Source organism: Narcine bancroftii, chromosome 4 (genome assembly GCF_036971445.1).
Source record: "Narcine bancroftii isolate sNarBan1 chromosome 4, sNarBan1.hap1, whole genome shotgun sequence".
Classification (NCBI taxonomy): Eukaryota; Metazoa; Chordata; class Chondrichthyes; order Torpediniformes; family Narcinidae; genus Narcine; species Narcine bancroftii.
In genome coordinates, this window is record NC_091472.1 from 182553713 (window position 1) to 182573381 (window position 19669).

At 40.3% G+C, this 19669-nt stretch overlaps 1 protein-coding gene across 12 annotated transcripts in view; it reads right to left on the bottom strand.

Annotated features, from left to right (window-relative positions):
- The window catches only part of sdsl (serine dehydratase-like), a 78553-nt gene that overhangs the window by 21725 nt on the left and 37159 nt on the right, over positions 1–19669 (bottom strand). For 6 of the 12 annotated variants that reach the window (XM_069933169.1, XM_069933179.1, XM_069933171.1 and 3 more), the window contains 4 exons: positions 8665–8826; positions 8525–8564; positions 5582–5721; positions 116–204 (listed from right to left, as the gene is read on the bottom strand). In XM_069933169.1, the coding sequence (XP_069789270.1) occupies positions 116–204; positions 5582–5721; positions 8525–8564; positions 8665–8826 (431 nt within the window). Of the gene's footprint in view, positions 1–115; positions 205–5581; positions 5722–8524; positions 8565–8664; positions 8827–11478; positions 11503–12535; positions 12765–14935; positions 14957–19285; positions 19419–19669 lie in introns of those variants that run through there. The other 6 variants (XM_069933172.1, XM_069933175.1, XM_069933173.1 and 3 more) reach the window with 5 other exon arrangements.

Sequence of the window (19669 nt, forward strand, 5' to 3'; positions counted from 1 at the left end):
GCGGGCAGCAATCGTCAGTTTTATGAAAAATATATAGTCAATCTATCCATGGTTTTGCAAAGCCGATACTGGATTCTTTGAAGTTGAAGTTTCAGATACTTTGAATGAGCCTTACCAGATCAAGGGGTGATCAAAGGGAGGAACATATACCCAGCCATCGGTTTTGGATAGTTCAATTGCTTGCATATTAGCATCATCCCAAACCTAATAAAACAGTAACAATATATGTATTAGTGCTTTGATAATTAAGAAACCATTTTATATCCATTTTGCAAACTGGGGCGTATCAATTTTTTGCTAATCGCATTTTTCCCTGCAAGCATGACAAAACTTTTACCATTCACCATATAATCTCCACAGCTTTCAGGTTTATAGAGTTATAAATCATATTTGCACTCGAGGTATCAGCATAAAAAAAACTGTTCTTTTCTCCAATAGGTTAGCAACTGAATGTACAGTTTGAACTTTAAAGCATTATCTCAAATTATTTGCTCGCAGACTGAATAACTTTTGAATTAAAGTGAAATCTTTCATGATGTTATGGTAGATGGCAGCCATGAGATTTTTTTTAAGCATTCATTCTATCAATACAATCCTTAGAAATCTCAAGATAAAGGGGTTTCTTTCACTGAGATTGAAGATATGAACCAATAGAGGAACTCAAAGACACAACTGAAGGTTGTCAAACCTAATTGTTTTCACTGACCTTGGTTTCTACCAACAAAATGAAAGCAAGGGAGTTTAACGCTATAAAGCCATAAACATAGTCATTAATAAATCCAATCGGGAAATAAGGAGAAGCCTCTTTACCCAGAAGTAGTAGGATGTGGAACTCAAAACGTCAGTGGTTACTGTAAATACGAGATGCATTTAAAGTGATTTTAAATAAATGTAAACACACAAGGAGAGAGAGGAACACAAAGACATGTTAATAAGAACATGTGCCACAGAATCTGGGGACATTTGTGCTGAATGAAATGAAGCTTTCAGTGCGAGACATGCCATGACAGTGGATTAAATAAAAGAGACTGAACAAGCTGAGCATATGTTTGTGCATTTATGGGTGTGCTTGTTTAATTAGTAAAGCTTTAGCTAAATAGACCGGAAATGTACCTTGAGAGATAAAGAGCAAATAATTTTGTGTGACTTTCAAAAATATTCCTCAAATGAACTTCATGAAAATTTTCCTCAACAAGATTAATTTTCATTGGAAATAGTTTTGAAATAACGAGAATGAGCATTGTCTTTGCTGAACACGTTACTCTCACTGACGAGTAATTCAACATTACTTGCTTCTCAGAGCCACGCATGGAAAAATATCACTGGGTCAAGGTCATGTGCGCTTCCAGTATATGGGCAATTGTAGACCAATAGAAGGCAACTTCTCCAAAAAAAAAGTGGGGAGCATGAAATGTAACAGCATGAGTATATGAACATTGACAGTACTGCCAACCATGCAGTCTTTACGCAGTAAATGGCAGGTGATGGCTGCAAATCCCAACTGACAGAATTATCCTCATTTGATAAAGCTCCTGCCAAACAAGTATTGCCTTCTCCCTGGGCTGCGCATTCCAAATTGAGACTGGAGTACCTTGCAAACACTGTCAGATTCCTGCTGTGCATCAACAAATCATTAGTTGCTTGGTGGACCCCTTGGTTCTTAAAATAATGAAGGAAATGGATACCTGGCTCAATGGTTGTGGCTCTGAGACAACAGTCATCTTCTTCTTGGGTGGAGAAACAGATTGGCTTTGTTCCCCACTGCCTTTCTTCTCCTCGTCAGATTTTTATCGTGTAAAGACTGTCACAAATTACATGCTTAAGAATTGCCATATTAATAGTTGGGGGTGGGGTGGGTGAGGTCCCGCTCACCCCGAGAAAGTGCACGCTTAATACATCGCCTCTCCTTTCTTGGTGTAGTGATTGCCGCATGGCCACTGTCTGGCTTGCCAGGCAGGAGGTCACTGCAAATGGCCTCTCCTACATTATTGCATCTGTAGCAGTAACTTCTCATCGGTGTCCCCCCCATTTTCACTGAGTTTGCTACGTCATGGCGTGACCAAGTGTCCGGCAGTATAACTGGATGGGTAGGCTGGGCTCGTTAGCCTTGGTTGGCAGCCAGCCTATGAGAGAGAAAACTCAAACCCGGGCAGATGGGGCTCATTGGTCTTGTCGGACCATCTGTCTAGGAGAAGGACACTTCGACATAACACCTACGACCCGAGGGCCTGACTGTCTCAGTCCCAGTTTGCTAGGACATGGCAGATAAACCTTGGGTGAAAAGAGTGGGCCACACTGCACTCCACCTAAAAATTCCACTCTACAGGCTAAAAGAACGTGCCCACGCCTTCGACCTTTCCCTTGCAGCCACTGCGGCCGGGCAAGACTGGCCCGCTCTGTCCTCGTCGGCCATCACTGAGCCTGCAGCAGATGTGGACAGAGCCCCCTTCCTAAATCTTTGCCAAGCCATGATTAATAGTGAAAATGTCCAATGAAAATGATTGTTAAAAGTAATGTTAAACATTCAAATATTACCTCCTGCAAGAGGAGGAACATGGGATCAAAATTAGATTTAATCCATAATTTAATGCTATCATTGCTTGAGACAAAATTTCACTGGCAAAATTATGTGCCAGTTTCCAAATAACTGAAAGGTCCTTTATGTAAATAATGTTCATCATGATGGAAATAAGGTGCACTATAATGCAAATGAGCAGTCTGCTTTGTTCTTCTCAATATTCAAGGCAATAACACGTCTGGAGCGCAAGGAAAAGCAACAGATGGTTTAGCACACAGGGACAAAGAGGAGCAGAGTGAAAGGGTTAAAACTTGACCCTGAACTTGAATTTCACACTTCACTTATCGAAACTGCTAATGCATTTACTTCACAGCTCCTCTGCCTTCCTGGAAAACATTGCTGAATTTTAATTAAGGTAGTCTGTTTAGTTGGCATGATTTAATTGGTAGGGAGTGTGGAGGAAAGCAGGAGGAGAAGGTCAGTATGGAGGAGAGCCACATTAAGAAGTGTATTCATCAACAGAAATGGATCAGGACTGCAATGATAAGGTAACTTACACTTCTGCCATTAATAGGGTTTGAGACTCCATGTGCCATTTCCAATCCATCATGGTAGAACAAAGAATTTCAAAACAAGTATAACAATTGAATCAAAGTCAAAGCACGGAAATGTTATAGGAACTCAGCAGGTCTCACAGCATCCATAAGAGGTAGAGAGATACGTATTATCAGCGTATCGGGCCTCAGCCCTTCCTCAAGGTACGAGCAAAAAGCAGGCAGGTGCAATTTCTTGCGGTCGTGGGCAGGGCAAGTTGTAATGATGTATCCGGACAGGCCAATCACTGTGATGCATTATAAAAATCGGTAAAATACGTCGGGAATGTTTGACTGTTAAAATCTTTTGAATGTCACAACATGAACAGGTTGGGATGAATGGCCTCCTTCTATGTGACAATTGTAACCTTCATTGCCTCCAGATCTTTCCAGGCAGCAATAGCTGAGCTAATCTCTCGAATTCAAGTGGCAATAACTCTGCACCACTCTCTCCTTCAAACCTATGAATACAAGCTCACTGACCAGACAACTAGTGGTTGATCACTTGTACTGGAGTTCATCTCACTTTTATTTTTAGCTCGTTTGTATTATTTCCCATACTTCTGAGACCACAGTGCTTAAGAGCTGAATCCAGGAAAATAAGGGGTGTCCCTTCCTTCTTTGGATCTTGACAGCACAGCTGACAAATAGCAAGGGACTGACATGAGATCTCCTGGAGAACATTAAATCTCACATTGGTCTTTTATTCCTCCAGCCAGCTGGAGATCTCAGAGCCATAATCCTCCAGCACAGGAGCTGTAATCTCAACCTTACTACTTCAGCAGGAACTGGGATGGGTGAACCAGCCAGTGTTGGATTGGCCACCAGTTCAGGAGCATGAGTAATTCTTGGCATTGAGATCCTACAAGCACATTTACTGATCTTTGTAAATGCACCAGGAAATTATATGCAGAAAGCACAGGATTTTGCAATGGGCATCTTGAGTGTGTATTGTATTTTTCCATGTCAATACCAAATAATTATTTTGTACTTTATTTTTGTCCTTGCAATGCCCCCCAAATTGAGTTGCTCCACATACAAACTTTGTTATCTTTATATGAATGTACACTAGTTTATCAAATTTGAAGATAGGCATTCTAAAATAAAAGTATTTATCTCCGATTTAACAGATTTATGCCAGATGATGCTCTTTCCACCCCTCATTCTAATTGCTTTCCCTCGTGGATCTTTGCTGGTGTCCTATTGATCAGCTCATTAACTCAGTCAGTACTGGGACAATACTGAAAAGTCTTCAGCCAACTGCTGTTACACCCACGAAGCAGTACACAGAGCATCCAAATGTAGGACAGACATCAATTACCTATTCTCCATCCAGGCAGGCTATAAGCCAATCCTTGACTAAATATGCAAGTTATTTGAACCCATTTCAAACACAAGAGGCAAACAGATGGACAGGGATGACTCAGTACTAATTCTTTGTAAGCTTTACATCGAAGACTAACTGTGAGCACATTCTTATTGGTTTTCGTAAATTTTAATTTTTGTCAACGTCTTCCATGCCTTCAGTTCATTCACTGTTGTAAATGATCCTTATATGCATGATGTCTCTTTTGTTAAAATAGCTGGTGAACAGAAGTGTATATGGTTAGTACGTACCCAATTGGACAAAATGTTGAGTGGCATATAAGGCTCATTCAGTTCAATGAACCGGAAAATTCAGAGTGAACCAAATGGATAGGCAAAAGCATTAAAACCCAATGAATACTGAAGGTTGGGCTCCTGTGAACCAATGCTGAGATTAATCTGAATTGGAATTGTGGTTAACAGCAGGACTCGGCAGGTTTTATAGCAGACTCATTGAATCTAAACTGGCTGTCTCAAACCACTAACTTCAGAATGCTTTTGAAATGCCTCAGAATACTGGCACAGCTGTTGATCTGAACTACCAAAAGCAATGTACAGAACAAGAAAAATAATGCTATCTGTTCCAACATCTGCAGAAAATTATCAAAATACATTCATTTCATTCATACTTCAGTAAATTAGTGTTACATGCCAAGATTTTGAAGTGAAAGCAAAAAGTGCAAAGCTACACCAGAGAGATTTATTCATAAGCGCACAGTCAACTTTCACTCTTAGTTTGTCAAGAGGAGGGACATCTTTATCTCCCCACCAAGTTCATTCCCAATTTATTGCTCAAACTTTGATAGATAGTTTTGATACATCTATTTTGATACATGTATCAGAAAAATACATGTATGTACATCAACAACAAGCTGAATGATTCTGGATTTCCTTCCTTTGCAAGTGATAATATCCATTTAACCAATCACATACTAATCCCAATTGTCATGAAGTAGAAAAACGTGGAGTGAAATAAATGAGCTTAACAAAATCAATGACAGTATGATTTATATTTTCTCCCACCAAAATTGCATCCTAAACTCCCTCATCAACTGAGTTCTCGACGACCAGCCATACCTCACAAAACACTGAAACTAAGACCTACCTTCCCAACCACTTCCACAAGTGCACCATATTCCTTCAACTTCTGAATGGTACATTCTGGTGTACTACTGGGCACCACAATAGTGGCGGGAATGTGGAGCTTCTCAGCAGTAAAAGCAGCAGCCAGACCAGCATTTCCACCTGTAGAGTTAAGACACCCACAGCCTTTAGAATAATATTAACCACTATGCCTTATGTCATTCAAGCACCTTTTCTATCTATGTACTTACCTAAATGTATTTTAAATATTGCAATTTTATACATCTCAACCACTTTCTCTGGTAGCTTGTTCAATATACCCCTGAATAATAAAGGAGCGAACCAGGTTGCTTGTAAATCTTTCCCCTCACACCTTAAATCTGTGGCCTCTAGTCTTAGACTTCCCCACATGGGAAAAAGAATTACGACTATTTCTCTACCTTGGGAAAAATAACACTGGACAACAAAGATTTTGCTTCCCAAACACTTTTTGGTGTATTTTATGTATTTTGGGCTTTTTAGATCTAACCTATTTTTGTGATTTCTGTCATATTTTAAGTCCACTTCAAGCACTCAAAACCACAAAGTGAAACATGTCATTGAAAATTAATTTTCTGCATTTGCACTTGGACTTCTTCCCGCTGATCTTGGTGCAGTCAGTGATGAAAATGGTGCAAGGTTTCACCGGGACGCTGTCACCATGGCAAAGCGGCACCACATCAACTGGAATCCATCGATGCTGGCCGAATATTGTTGAACACTGACATGAGGGGCATCAGATGCTGAGTACAAATGAAAATCAGCAGCAAAACATTTTTAGGTCAGTTGAACTAACGCAATGTGTCAACATCATTATGCGATTAAACTGGGTAAATTCAATAACATTTAATTTAATGTTTCTCCAACTTCCTACATGGTACAGCACATCTGATATTATCTTTGTGTACAACTTTTTTTTGAATAATTTATTTAAAATTTAAAAACCATGATATATAAAGTTAATAAACACTTAATACAAAATATTAATAAATATACATGGCATATAACTGAAAAATCTCTCTAACCCCCCCCTTACTCAAAAAACCCTCCCCCTTTGTATCCCCCTTACCTAAAACCACCCCTAAACTCCCCACTAACTACCCTTTCTAAAAAGAAAGAAGAAAAGAGAAGAAAGGAGATTTAAACTATAATGACATAGATAAATATCATGGATCAAAGCATTTCACCACACCAAGGCAGAAGTATTCAAAATTTAAAACCCATATAGTCCAAATAAGGGCTCCAAACTTACCGATAGAAAAAATAATTATCTCGTAAATTATATGTTACTTTTTCCAATGGTGCACAAGATCTCAATTCTGTATGCCATCAAAGTAAATTCAGCTCTATATCATTTTTCCAAGTAATCGCAATACATTTTCTCACAACTACTAATGCTAATCTCAAAAATGCTTTGTGTACAGCTTGAAGTTGTCTATCACAATTCCCAATTTTGTTTCAGGAAGCAAACCTTTTGTTGTCCAGTGTTATTATGACTATTTCGCTCATCTATACCCCTCATGATTTTATAAATTTCTCTGTTTTAGGGAAAAAATTCCCAGGCTATCAACCCTCTCCTGATAACTCAAGCTCATCTGTCTCAGTAACATCCTTATGAATCTTTCTTTGTAATTCTGTTGTAATGGTCTACACATTATCACTAAACATTAATTAGTAACTCAAGCTCAGAGATCTAATGTCAGTTGGACTTAATAATTCTGATGTCCTAACTACTCTCCTTTACTATACAAAGTCACTAGATGCTTACTTCGAACATTTCATTAGACATTACCTGTGTCACAACATGATATGGTAACTGCTTTTAGTTTACAGCATTTTATCTTCACACCATTAAGTTTGAATTCCACTATCAACAGCATCTACACAAATCATTTTAAGCAAATTCTTAATTCACATTAAATCTTATATAGTTTTATTATCTCAAACAGTGAAATTGTTATGGGCCCAGAGGACTCCAAAACATAGCAGCAATAGAAATTCACAAAGACAAATGGTTACTTAAACAAAAGTTACTTTTAATTTTCTTTAAACATAAAAACAGTATCAAACTTCAACTTAGTACTATTAACTTAACCCCCTTCTAATTCTGAGCACACGTGTATGTAATGTGTACATGTTCAGGAAAATTCTTTGTTTCTCTATTGAATCACTCACTTCAAGTTCACTGGTATCGGAAAATTCTTATACTGTGCACAGAATTTAACATTTATGAATTTTAACCAGGCTCTGGTGCTTAAAGGTAAATGGTTACCACTCAGGAAGTTCTCATTGGTTTCAGAGAGAGATTTGTTGCTCATTGGACACACACAAACTTATTTCCTCCTATCAGTCACTTCAGTGTCTTGCCAAAGAAACTTGCCCCATCATGGGTTTTCCAAAGGATAAACTCTTCTTCCAGGTCACCACAGAGTTCCTCTTGTTTCCCTTAATTCAGGAGAAACACTCCAGCCAGCCAGTTCCTCTTGTAAGGACTACAAGGGTTTTCAACAGGCTGAACTCAGAACCCACAACCCATCTTCAAAATGGGGTTTTCAGCAAGCTGCCAGCTTACCATGTTGCAGCCTCCAAAAGCTACTGCAGAATTGACTTCTCTCTCTCTCCAAGAGAAGAATCCAGTTTTTTTTCCTCCCCTCCCAAGGCTTGAAAGGTCTTTATCAGCACTCAGCCCAGACTTTTTTTCCATTTGCACCTACTTCTGAAGTTCCTTCCAAAGCAGTTCCATTGTCTTTTGCAAAGCCACTGGTGTCTGAAGGTCTGGCTTCAGCCAAACTCTTGCAGTTTAAATGAGATGTGAAGTGAATGTATCTGTTTGTGAAGTGACCTACACTATACCCCCACAATCTATCTCTTTTAAAGACGTATTTATATATAATATATAAATACTAACCAGAAACCTAATACCCACCTGAAGAACAGACAAAATGCTTGCAGTTTTCCTCTGCTGCCTGAAAAAGAGAAGGATGGTATTATTTACAAACTAAAAATATAAATTCCAAGTGCCTTTTGTTTAGTAGGAATAAACCTGCTGCCTCACTGAATCCTTACCTTTTGGCACAAATGTCCCACTCCTCTTATCTTAAAAGAGCCAGTTGGCTGGACATTATCAAGTTTAATGTAGACTGTGGTCCCTGCTACCTTGGAGAGTGCCAGACTTTTATGCAGTGGTGTGCAGATGTGAAAGCCTTTTTGATCCATTGATGCCATTACCTGTCGAATAATCATTAAAATCAATGAATTATTTTAACCTTTTAATAATACTGTGGCCAATTTTAACTAGTTTCACCTCTGATTTAATCTAAGTCCAGTTTTTACATGACATATTCCAGTTGCAGGGACAGGAGAAAGTCAGCCTGATTCCTAGTGCAACTAGACCAGGCGTCACCTCAGAGATCCCTTGCTTTGTCCACATCCTCTGCACCCGTTCAAATCCATAGAGTCTCAAACCACAGCAGCCTGACATGCATTTATTCTTCAGTTGGGGGACTCTGCAGCACGTGCAAAGTCAGCAAAATGTCTACCTTTATGCAGTAGAAATTCGCTTAATTGAGCTGCTTAATCCAGGAATTGAGTGAGATTAGAACAAACCTGGTTTCCGGCCTGGGTCCAAGTCCGAAAAACACAAAACACTGGAAATCGTCAGTGAACAAAGAAAGCCAGGAAGGTCTCAACGGGCCAGACAGCACCCATGGAGAGCAATGATCAGTCAGGGCACTTTTATTTAGACTAAAGAGACTGGGGAGAAGAAGTGCTAGTAGGATACTTGGCAAAAGAAGGTGGTAAAGGAGGAGCAGCAGGTGGCGGAGGAGACCAATGCGGGGAATGGGGGGGGGGGGGGGAGGTGGTGAGAAAAGGATAAGATAAACAAAAAGGATAGAAAGAAACCAGATCAGGGTGGGGATTACCTACATTTGGACAAACCAACAGCCATGCCGTTGGGTTCTAGGCTGCACACCTGGAATATGATATGTTGTTCCTTAAATTTCTATTTAGCCTCCCCCTGGCAGTGGATGAGGCTGATGCCAGGGATGTGTGTGTGAGAGTGGCAAAGAATATTAAAGAGGCTGGGAACCAGGAACTCCAGCTTGTGCCAAAGATAGAAGTTAAAGTCTGATTTGTTTATTGGCTCAGATAAAGTGTCACAAGTTACCACCCAGGTTAAAGTCTGACTGGGTTACTGGGTCAATGGGCCTTCAGCATCTCTCCTCCACCTTCCCAACAGCAGTTTGTTGGGCCATAAATATTGGCTTTATCAGTGTCTCCCAGATCCAGAAAATGGAGACGCAAGCAACCAAAGATGCTGGAATCTGAAGCTTAAAATCAAATTGCTGAGGAACTCAAGTCTGTGGGGGAGAGGAATTGCCAACAGTGCAGGCGGTGCCCCTGAATCCAGATCAAAATTTGATTATATTACTGTTCATATTAAGTATCTGATCCAAGTACTGCACTGAGGTAAAGTTGCCAGCTCAGTTATAGGTGCAGGATGTAGTCAGAATTCTCATTCAGGCTTGCCTGCAGAAAGCAGAGGGTAGTAGTAGATGGAATGTCTCCTGCCTGGAGGTCAGTGACGAGTGAAGTTTCATAGGGATCTGTTCTGGGACCCCTGCTCTTTGTGATTTTTATGAATGACCTGGACAAAAAAGTCGAAGGATGCGTCAGTAGGTTTGCAGATGACACGGTGGTTGGCGGTGTTGTGGATAGTGTAGAAAGTTGTCATTGGAGTTGGGGGGGAGGGGGAAGTGGCAGATGGAGTTCAATCTGGGTAAGATTGAGGTGATGCATTTTGTGAGGTCGAACTTGAAGGCAGAGTATATGGTTAATAGCAGGATTTTTAACACTGTGGAGGAACAGAGGGACCTTGGAGTCGAATCCATAAATCTCTCAAGGTTGTCGTGCAGGTTGAATAGGATCATTAAGAAGACTTAAGCTACAGTGGCCTTGATTAGTCAAGTTAATGTTGCAGCTCTATAAAACTCTGGTTAGACCACACTTGGAATATTGTGCTCAGTTCTCATCACCTCATTACAGGAAGAATATGGGAGCTAATGAAAAGGGTAGAGAGGAGATTTAACAGAATGTTCCCTGGATTGGAGAATATGTCTTATGAGGCAAGGTAAACAGAGCTAGGGATTTTCTCTTTGGAGCAAAGAAGAATGAGAGGTGACAATCGAGGTCTACAAGATTATGAGAGGCATAGATACAAAGGACAGTCAGCACCTTTTCACCGCGGTGAGAGTAGCAAACACCAGAGGACTTCTGTACAAGGTGAGGGGAGGAAGGTTTAGGGGAGACATGAGGGGCAGAATTTTGCACAGGGAAGTGAATGCTGGGTAGTGAACGCTTGGAATGCATTGGCAGGAGTGGTGGTGAAGATTGGTGACATTTAAAGGCACAGGGATGCAAAACAATTAGAGGCTTATGTGTGTGAGGTCGGGAAGGTTTTGTTTGTTGAGTAGGTTTATATACGTAGGTCAGCCCAGCATGGGCCGAAGACCCTGTACTGTGCAATATGTTCTATGTTCTATCTGGGCAGGTAACTCTCTCTTCCCTGGTCTGGAAGGATGCATCCAAAGCAAGGGATCAGCAAAGTCAGCAGTGAGGTAAAGGTACACACAACTAATAGCGAAATCCTGGCCTCAAACCTGTCAGGGAGCTCTGAGACTAATAATGCCTCTAATCTCGAGACTGGCTTGAACTCATTGAATTGTTTATTATTACTGAAATAGAGAAAATCTTCGATTCAACTACTATCCAGGCAAGTCAACCCACATGCTAGTGTGAGATAAAAGTGGGGAATATAATGAAACAGAAAAAGTGCAGGTAAGGTCTGCAATGAAGTAGATTTTGAGGTTAAGGGATCACCTTTTCCATAGAGGTAGCCTGTTCAGAGTCTGATAACAGTGGAAAAGAAGTTGGCTTTGAGTCTGATGGTACATGTTTTCAAACTCGTGTATCTTCTACCCAGTGACCTAGGTGGGATGAGTTATTTGATGAGCTCCTCGAGGGATAGGCAGAGTTAATGAAGGGGCTGCTGGTTTTCATGGTGACCTGAGCTGCAGTTGCAACTCTGCAATTTCTTGCAGTCATGGACAGCCCAGTTCCCATCCCAAGCTGTGATGCATGTGGACAGGAAACGTTCTATGGTGGTACTGTAAAAGCCGGTTCGAGACTTTAGGGACATGCTGAATTTCTTTAGGTTTCTGAAAAAAGTAGAATTTCAGTTGTTAGGGCTGAGCAAATTATGTAGAAAAATTAGCCTCCTTAATCATGTTGGGAAGAGCCTATTTCCCTATTAAATAAGTATACACCTCATTTTTCTCAACTCCCTCGGACAGTTTGCTATTAGGAAAACGTTTCGCAATCATACCACTGACTGCAGAAAATTCTGGATGGGGCTCCCTGTCAGTGGGACAATAAAGACAGTGAAGTTGTGTAGACAATAAGAAATGGCGATGTTAGTTCTGGCTTCATCTGTTCCATTCCGTCTCCTCCCCTTGGCCTTCCTTCCTGAAGTCCCTTTTCCTCCACCCCTTGCAACACCAGCCATTCTTGAGCTGACCCGTGTCCCTGGCAGTGTGGTCCAGAGTCCAGGAACATTCAGGGTAATGTTGCCATTTTTATTGTTCAAACAACAATCTCCTGACGTGAAAGCAGAATCCACCCAAACTTTTTTTTTAAACACAATCAAGGATGTGATTTTTAAACCTTTTCCACGCAGCAGTGGTTAATTCAGTACATTACTGTTCCTTGCAGACAGGGCATCAGTGACTCACTGGGATGGAATGAGGTTCCCTTGCCCATTTTTCTGATTTTACAAGACTGCTTCTAATTGTATGTAATTTCTGCAAGTGACTGAGCAAACGAGTGAACTTGAACGAAAACAAATGAAAACAGTGTTGGCAGTTGGTTATAACATTACCTCTGGAATACCAGATATATCCTCAGAAGCCTGAAGAGATTTGGCATGTTGCCTGCATCCTTAACAAGGTCTACAGGTGCTTCAGTGAAAGCATTCTGTTAGGTTGCAACACTGCATGGAATGGGGACTGCTCCACCCAACCCTGAATGAAACTGCAGAGGCTTGTGAGCTTGGATCCAGCTGTCACATGTACACACACAATGACACATACACCTGCTTCTACAAACTTTTGTTGACAATATGCAAATACCGTGCCTAAAAATCAAACATATTCAGAGAACAAGGGTTTTATTTATTAAGTGAAGTTGGTTGCTATTTTTTTGCAATAATTTGTTTATAATTTTAAATATATTTAACAATCAACAATCATACCAAATACAAAACATCAAGAGAATCCCTCCCTCCACTGACTCCCCTTTATATGTCCTATTTAACAGAGAAAGAACAAGGAACACAAAAAAAGAGCATCCCATTGTCAGTGCATACAGTAAAACTGTATAGAGACATGATAATGCAAAAATCTTTACAGAGGTCTACTGGCTAGCCAGTAGCAAACGTAATCCCATGTTGGCACCATTGAGGTACCTATATGCTCTAAATAAGGCTGCCAGAATTTTTAGGAATTCTGCTGCTGTTTAGTGGCTTTGTTTCATGTTGCTGATATAGCTCTTTAATTTATCCCACTCAGTTAACATTAATACCCTTTCCCTAAACTATTATATTTATCTTAAAAAGTTTCACAATTTTGCAATATTTTTACCATTATTGCTAATTCTTTAAACTTTCAGGTGTTTATTGTGGAACCAAATTCACCACATAGCATTAGAGATGTGAATATCTTTTCTATAGCTGGCAAATTTACGTTCCACACACAACCCTGCCCATTTTGCATACACAAGCTCCTTCTGCAAGTTTGGTACTGTATTCTAGTTTGTTGAAGTCAATAAAACTTGAGTTTCAGGCATCAAAATATGATGTATCAGCAAAACAAGCTTATTATATTCACAGTCCTTTGCAACTTTACACGATAAATCAAAAAGGAGTTTACTCAATGTGTTTGACAGTACAGCTGTGGGGTCGTTCATCAGGTTCAAAATAGCTTTGCCACCATCAGTTCTTGTTTAGCTAAGGGTTCCACTTTGAAATTATGCATGAGAATTGTTTCATACCCACAGATAGTGGTATTGTTAAGGATCCTGATTTTGAACAATGAAAGCCAAAATTGAATTGAGGTTTTAGGCTCTTGGTGAAGGAACATGCAGATAAATGCCTGGTATTTGGAGCCTATGAGGATTGATGGATAAGTGTACTTTCGAGTTGCTTGAGACTTACGCTTACAATACCTAACTGTTAAGACTCCAGGGGACCCCAAAACCCAGCAACAATAGAAATTCACCAAGACAAATGGTGACTTAAACAAAAGTTGCTTTTAACAGGATCAAACTTTAACTTATTACTATTAACTTAACTTAACCCCCTTCTAATTCTAAGCACACAGGTATGTGTATATATATTCTGGAAAGTTCTTTGTGATTCACAGTCCAATCTCACTTCTCACTTCTCTAAGTTCACTGGTATCAGGCAATTCTTATACTGTGCACAGAATTTAACATTTATGAATTTTAACCTGGCTTTGGTGCTTAAAGGTAAATGGTTACCACTCAGGAAGGTTCTTGTTGGTTTCAGAGAGAGATTTGTTGCTCGTTGGACACCCACAAACTGATTTCCCCCAATCAGTCACTTCAGTGTCTTGCCGAAGAAACTTGCCCCATCATGGGTTTTCCAAATGATAATCTCTTCTTCCAGGTCACCACAGAGTTCCTCTTGTTTCCCTTATTTTAGGAGAAACACTCCAGCCAGCCAGTTCCTCTTGTAAGGACTACAAGGGTTATGAACAGGATGAACTCAGAACCCACAACCAGTCTTCAAAATGGGGTTTTCAATAAGCTGCCAGCTTGCCACGTTGCAGCCTCCAAAAGCTACTGCAGAACTGACTTCTCTCTCTCTCTCTCTCTCTCTCTAAAAGAGAAATCCTGTTTGGTTTTTTTTTGTGTCTCTGTTTGTAAAAATCAGATCACCTCCCCAAGGCTCCAAACCCAATCCTTGAAAGATCTTATCAGCACTTTGAGTCTGGACTATTTACATGCACTTGCTTTTGAAATTCTTTCCAAAGCAGTTTCATAGTCTTTGCAAAATCACTGGTGCTGCATTTCTGGCTTCAGACAAAGCTATTGCATTTTAAATGTTTACACTAAAACCACCCCCCCCCAACACACACACACACACACACACACACACACACACACACACACACACACACACACACACACACACACACACACACACACAATCTATCTCTTTTAAAGACATATGAATATATAATATAAAATATAATATAACCTGTAACACAAACTAATATACCTGCAATAAGAAAAAAAACAGTTTAGAAGACAAAAGATAAAAATACTATACTGTACTTACACTGAACAAACTTCACTTGTATGAATATATAAACCTTTAAGCATTTTACTTTATATTCAGTCACATTCTTTGAAAATATTTAACTGTCGTTGCATCTGCAGGTTCCTCCCCCTCTAAGGAGCCGCCCGAAAGATGAACAATAACATCATAGGTTATTAAACGCACCACCCCCCCCCCCACCAATTTTCAGACAAAGCTTCTCATTCTTACTAAGATGGGAAAAGGAGACGCTTTAAGAGAGTCACCCCAATGGCGAGCAGCATCAAGCAGAGCTTCATCCTGAGGATCACCATTACTGTTTCAAATGACTTTATTCAAACACCTGCTACAAACATAAGCACAACCAGGACACTCTACTGGCTAAGGTTTACGTGTTAATTCAGAGAATGTTTACTTTTACAATTTTAAACTTGCAATGTTTTAACCTATTATGTTATTCTTCTTTATGTTAATATTTATTTATTTATTTTCCCCTTTTTTTGCAGGTTACTTGAGGCTGCCAGTTGCTTAAATTCCCGATACTAGGGGTTTTTACCGTTACCCAACACATGGTCCATTCCAGCAGGATTCAAATATTTGAGAAATTGTATGAATCAGTTTCAACAACTGGGCACATAGATTGTGACGACTTCACTGAATGTATAGAGTCTTAATTGAAGTTGGTTGTCCAAAGACTAAAAGTTTGAAAACAAAGTATATGTGGCGGGACTCAATTATTCCAGTGCCAGGAAGAAAAACAACTGTCATGTTATTCCACCACATCAGTACTTGGACGCAGTCACTTCATTGCAATATATCAGGGATAAGTTTGTAAAGTAAGTGTTCGGATACTGGACAAGAAGTTGGGGAGGCCATTGTCTTTGCCTTTTACCTTATCTAGATCTCTTGATGAATTCACGGCCTATTATATTGGAAAATGGTTCAAGGCTTCTAATGTTCAAGTCCTCCCGTTCATAACTGTTCCTTCAATTATATCCTAGGTTAATAATCACAAGATGCTCTTGAGGGTAGAAATACCATTTCTATATTGGCTTCCAACATAGAATAAAGCCATTCAATGCTAACTCATTGAGCATTGTCATTTCCCACTAATTGTCTGAATCTGGAGTCGATTTGAATCCCCAGATTCAGATCAACACTGTCCTGGTTTTGTCACTTGCTTACCGGCGAAAGGCAATTTACAGCAGCAAATTAACCTGGACCTGGACATCTTTGAGATGTGGGAGGTAACTGAAGCAGCCAAGTGGAACCCCAAGGGTGCAGGGAGTATGTGCAAACTCCACACAGACAGCACTGGCTCCGTGTCACTGGAATTCTACCACGTATACAATTTTGCTCACTTTCACGATCAACTTCCTTATACCAAATAATAATGCGGCACAAGCCAGAATTCTGTATAATTCTGTATATGCTTATGTCTTTCTTTGGTTGAAACAATAGATGTGCTTATTTATCAAGGTAGATTTAAAATCCCGAGACACCATTTGAGGTTAATAGGAGGATGAAAGGGATAAACTGCATTCTTTTTTGTACCAAGATTAGGAATGAATAAAATTATAATTTTAAATCTGTACCAATCTAGGGGCACCTTCAGAAGACGATTCTTTATGTCCAAAATAGTTGCCATCAGAACAAGCTGTCAACCAATGGAGTGAACACTAATTCTTTGGATTTCCTTAATAAAAGGGGTTTATGAGGTCAAACAGGAAATTCACCCGTTTTCCACCTGTCTCCCAAACCCAATCATTTAGCCTGGGTTTTCAATCTGCTTTTCCACTATTTCCAGGAGATCACATGGTTTTTGGGTGAATACAGGGTGTATACATTATAATAATTAAGTAATGGAATGGACTAAATTAATTATTGTACAATAGAGAAACAAATCCTTCAGTCTACTGCATCTATGACAACCCTCATTCTAATCTCATCTGCCTGCATTAGTTCCGTGACCCTCTGTGCCCTGCTTATTCAAGTCCAGATGCCTCTTAAATGTTGTTCCTGCTCCTACCTCCATCACCTGTCTGGCATCTCATCCTAGATGCCCAACTACTCTGAAAAATATACCCTTCACATCCCCTTTAAACTCCTTCCCATTCTCCTTAAACCTTTGCCTGCTAGTTTTAGACACCCCGACCATGGGAAACAGATACTGGTTATCTCCCCAACCTGTACCATTCATAATTTTATGTATCTTTTTCATACCTCAGCCTCCTTCACTCTAGTGAAAGCCGATTCAGCCAATCATATCCCTCCAATCCAAGCAACATTCTCTCTGACTTAGTCACATCCTTGCCCTAGTGTGGGCGCCAGTGCTGGACACAATAGTCCAAGAGCAGCCTAACCAATGTTTTACACAACTGCAACATGACTCCTGTATTCAGTGCCTCAACCAATGAAGCCAACCATGCTGCAGGTCATCTTCACCACCCCATCTACCTGTGCTGCTACTTTCAGGGAACTATGTGCTTGTGCCCAACGTCCCACTGTTGAACAATACTCCCCAGGGCCCAGCATTCATTTTGCATGTTCCCCCTGGCTTAACTTTGCACTTGACCAAATTAAATTCCATCTGCCACTTCCTGGTTGTAGGAATTAGGCAATCTTTATCACTGTCCACCAATCTTGGGTCATCTGTAAATTTATTCAAAATACCACACATATTTTCGTCCAAATTTAAAGCTGTTCAAAGCAGAGTTTCCAGCATGCTTGCTGGCAATCAGAGTTTGACCTTAAAAATGGCACTCTTGACCTAATTAATTTCTTCAGGTCAGCCATCCCTCCAATTGTTCCTTAAAACAACAGACCAGCTGCATCAAGATCTAGTTTGGGGACACCAATACCTTTGAGCATAAAGTTCTGTAAAAGGTAGTGGACACAGCCCAGGACATCACAGGCAAAACCCTCCCCATCAAGAACATCTATAGGGATCACTGGTGTCAGAGAGCAGAAGCAATCATCAAAGATCCACACCACCCAGCGCACGCTCTCTTTTCGCAGCTGCCATCAGGAAAGAGGCATAGGTGTTGCAAGACTCGCACCACAGGGTTCAGAAGCAGCTGCTACCCCTCCACCATCGGACACCTCAACAACAAACTCAATCAGGAACTTATTTAAAGACTCTTACTTGTGTACTTTATTGATTTTTTTCTCTGTATTGCACAGACATTTTTTTTACATTTCTTTCTTTGTTTACATGTGTACATTGAATATGATATTTTTGGCACCACCAATAAGAGTTAATTCTGGCTCGCCCACAGGAAAAAGAATCTCAGAGTTGTATGTGATGTACTCTGATAATAAATCTGAAATCTGAATCTGAACATCGGCTCCCATCTGCCATTTCTTCTGACTCCTTTTGCATCATTTCCAGCAACTCTGGCCAATTCCGCCAACATTCCTTTCTCCTGCTCCCTGTAGCAACACTTCTGCCACCTGGTCATCAATCCTATAGCTTCTCAGCCTTGGAGCGTCCACATGGCAGTAGTTGCAATATCAAAACACTCTGCACAACTGCTGGGATTCAGATGACTTATTAGCGTCACTGACAGCTGCTGGCCATCGTTACCAGTGGTGCTGCTCCAGTGGTCAGCCTGCTGTTTGACCATTACAACACCCAACAACCAGCAATCTGGGAGGATAATGGGCTTTCGTTGCAAATCTCAAAATCCATAAGCAATGCTCAGTTAACCCTTAAATAGTGGCCCAAAAGCAACCACTTGGCTTATTTGTGACAAGTTATAATAATCATTAAATTTGCAACTGAAAAGCTATGCTGGCATGCTTCCACTTTCAAAACCATCTGCTATAAATGAGTAGCTTGGCAAAAGAGCAAATGTACTCCATGAAAAAAAAGACCATTGCCAATCCAAGTAGATTGACTGCTTAACATACTGCTTCCATTTCAACTCTGATTGGGCCAGAAATAAATCTGGGCTTTCCTTCAATTTTGCCTTCATCATAATACACAGTGCTCAAATGATGTTACACTGGAATAAACTCACTTATTCCAAGGGACTGTAAAGTAAACCTGTTATGAATTCAGATGAATGCAGCTCGATTGCTTTTCAGTCCTGTGAGCAGTTACTTTCTCAGAGACTTGTGTGAAAATACAGATAGAAGTGAACACTGTAGATGGAAAAGCACCAGCTTAACAGTCGCACAATCAACACATGGTACACTTTCAGTGCACCCCACTCCCTACATCAGACAATATACCTGCCCCTTGTGCTTTCATTTCTGATGGGTTGAAGACTCCTTCGCTGTACTTACCTGTCTCTTGCTGTCAAGCTGTAGGGTTCCCCCAGAGATCTAAACCTCACGGAGCAACCCTATGTCACTCCTGCTGATAGCAATGTAGCCAACTGTGCTTCACTTCGACATTGTGACCTTTCCTGAAAGGAAACTGGATTAGGTAGATGATGTAAGAATCACAGGTTACCAGGGAAGTGATCAGAAAAATGTGATTGATCTAACAATTGAATTCAATGGGCCAAATGGCCTTCTTCTTTGTTGTATGGAGATATAAATATAACCCTTGTGGCTGGCATTCACCCGATTAGACCAAGTTAAATTACAGCAGATTCTGCACTGGCAACTTTGTTCAAACAGGAAACTACAAGTGAACTTAACATCAGTCATTGGGGAAAACGTCAA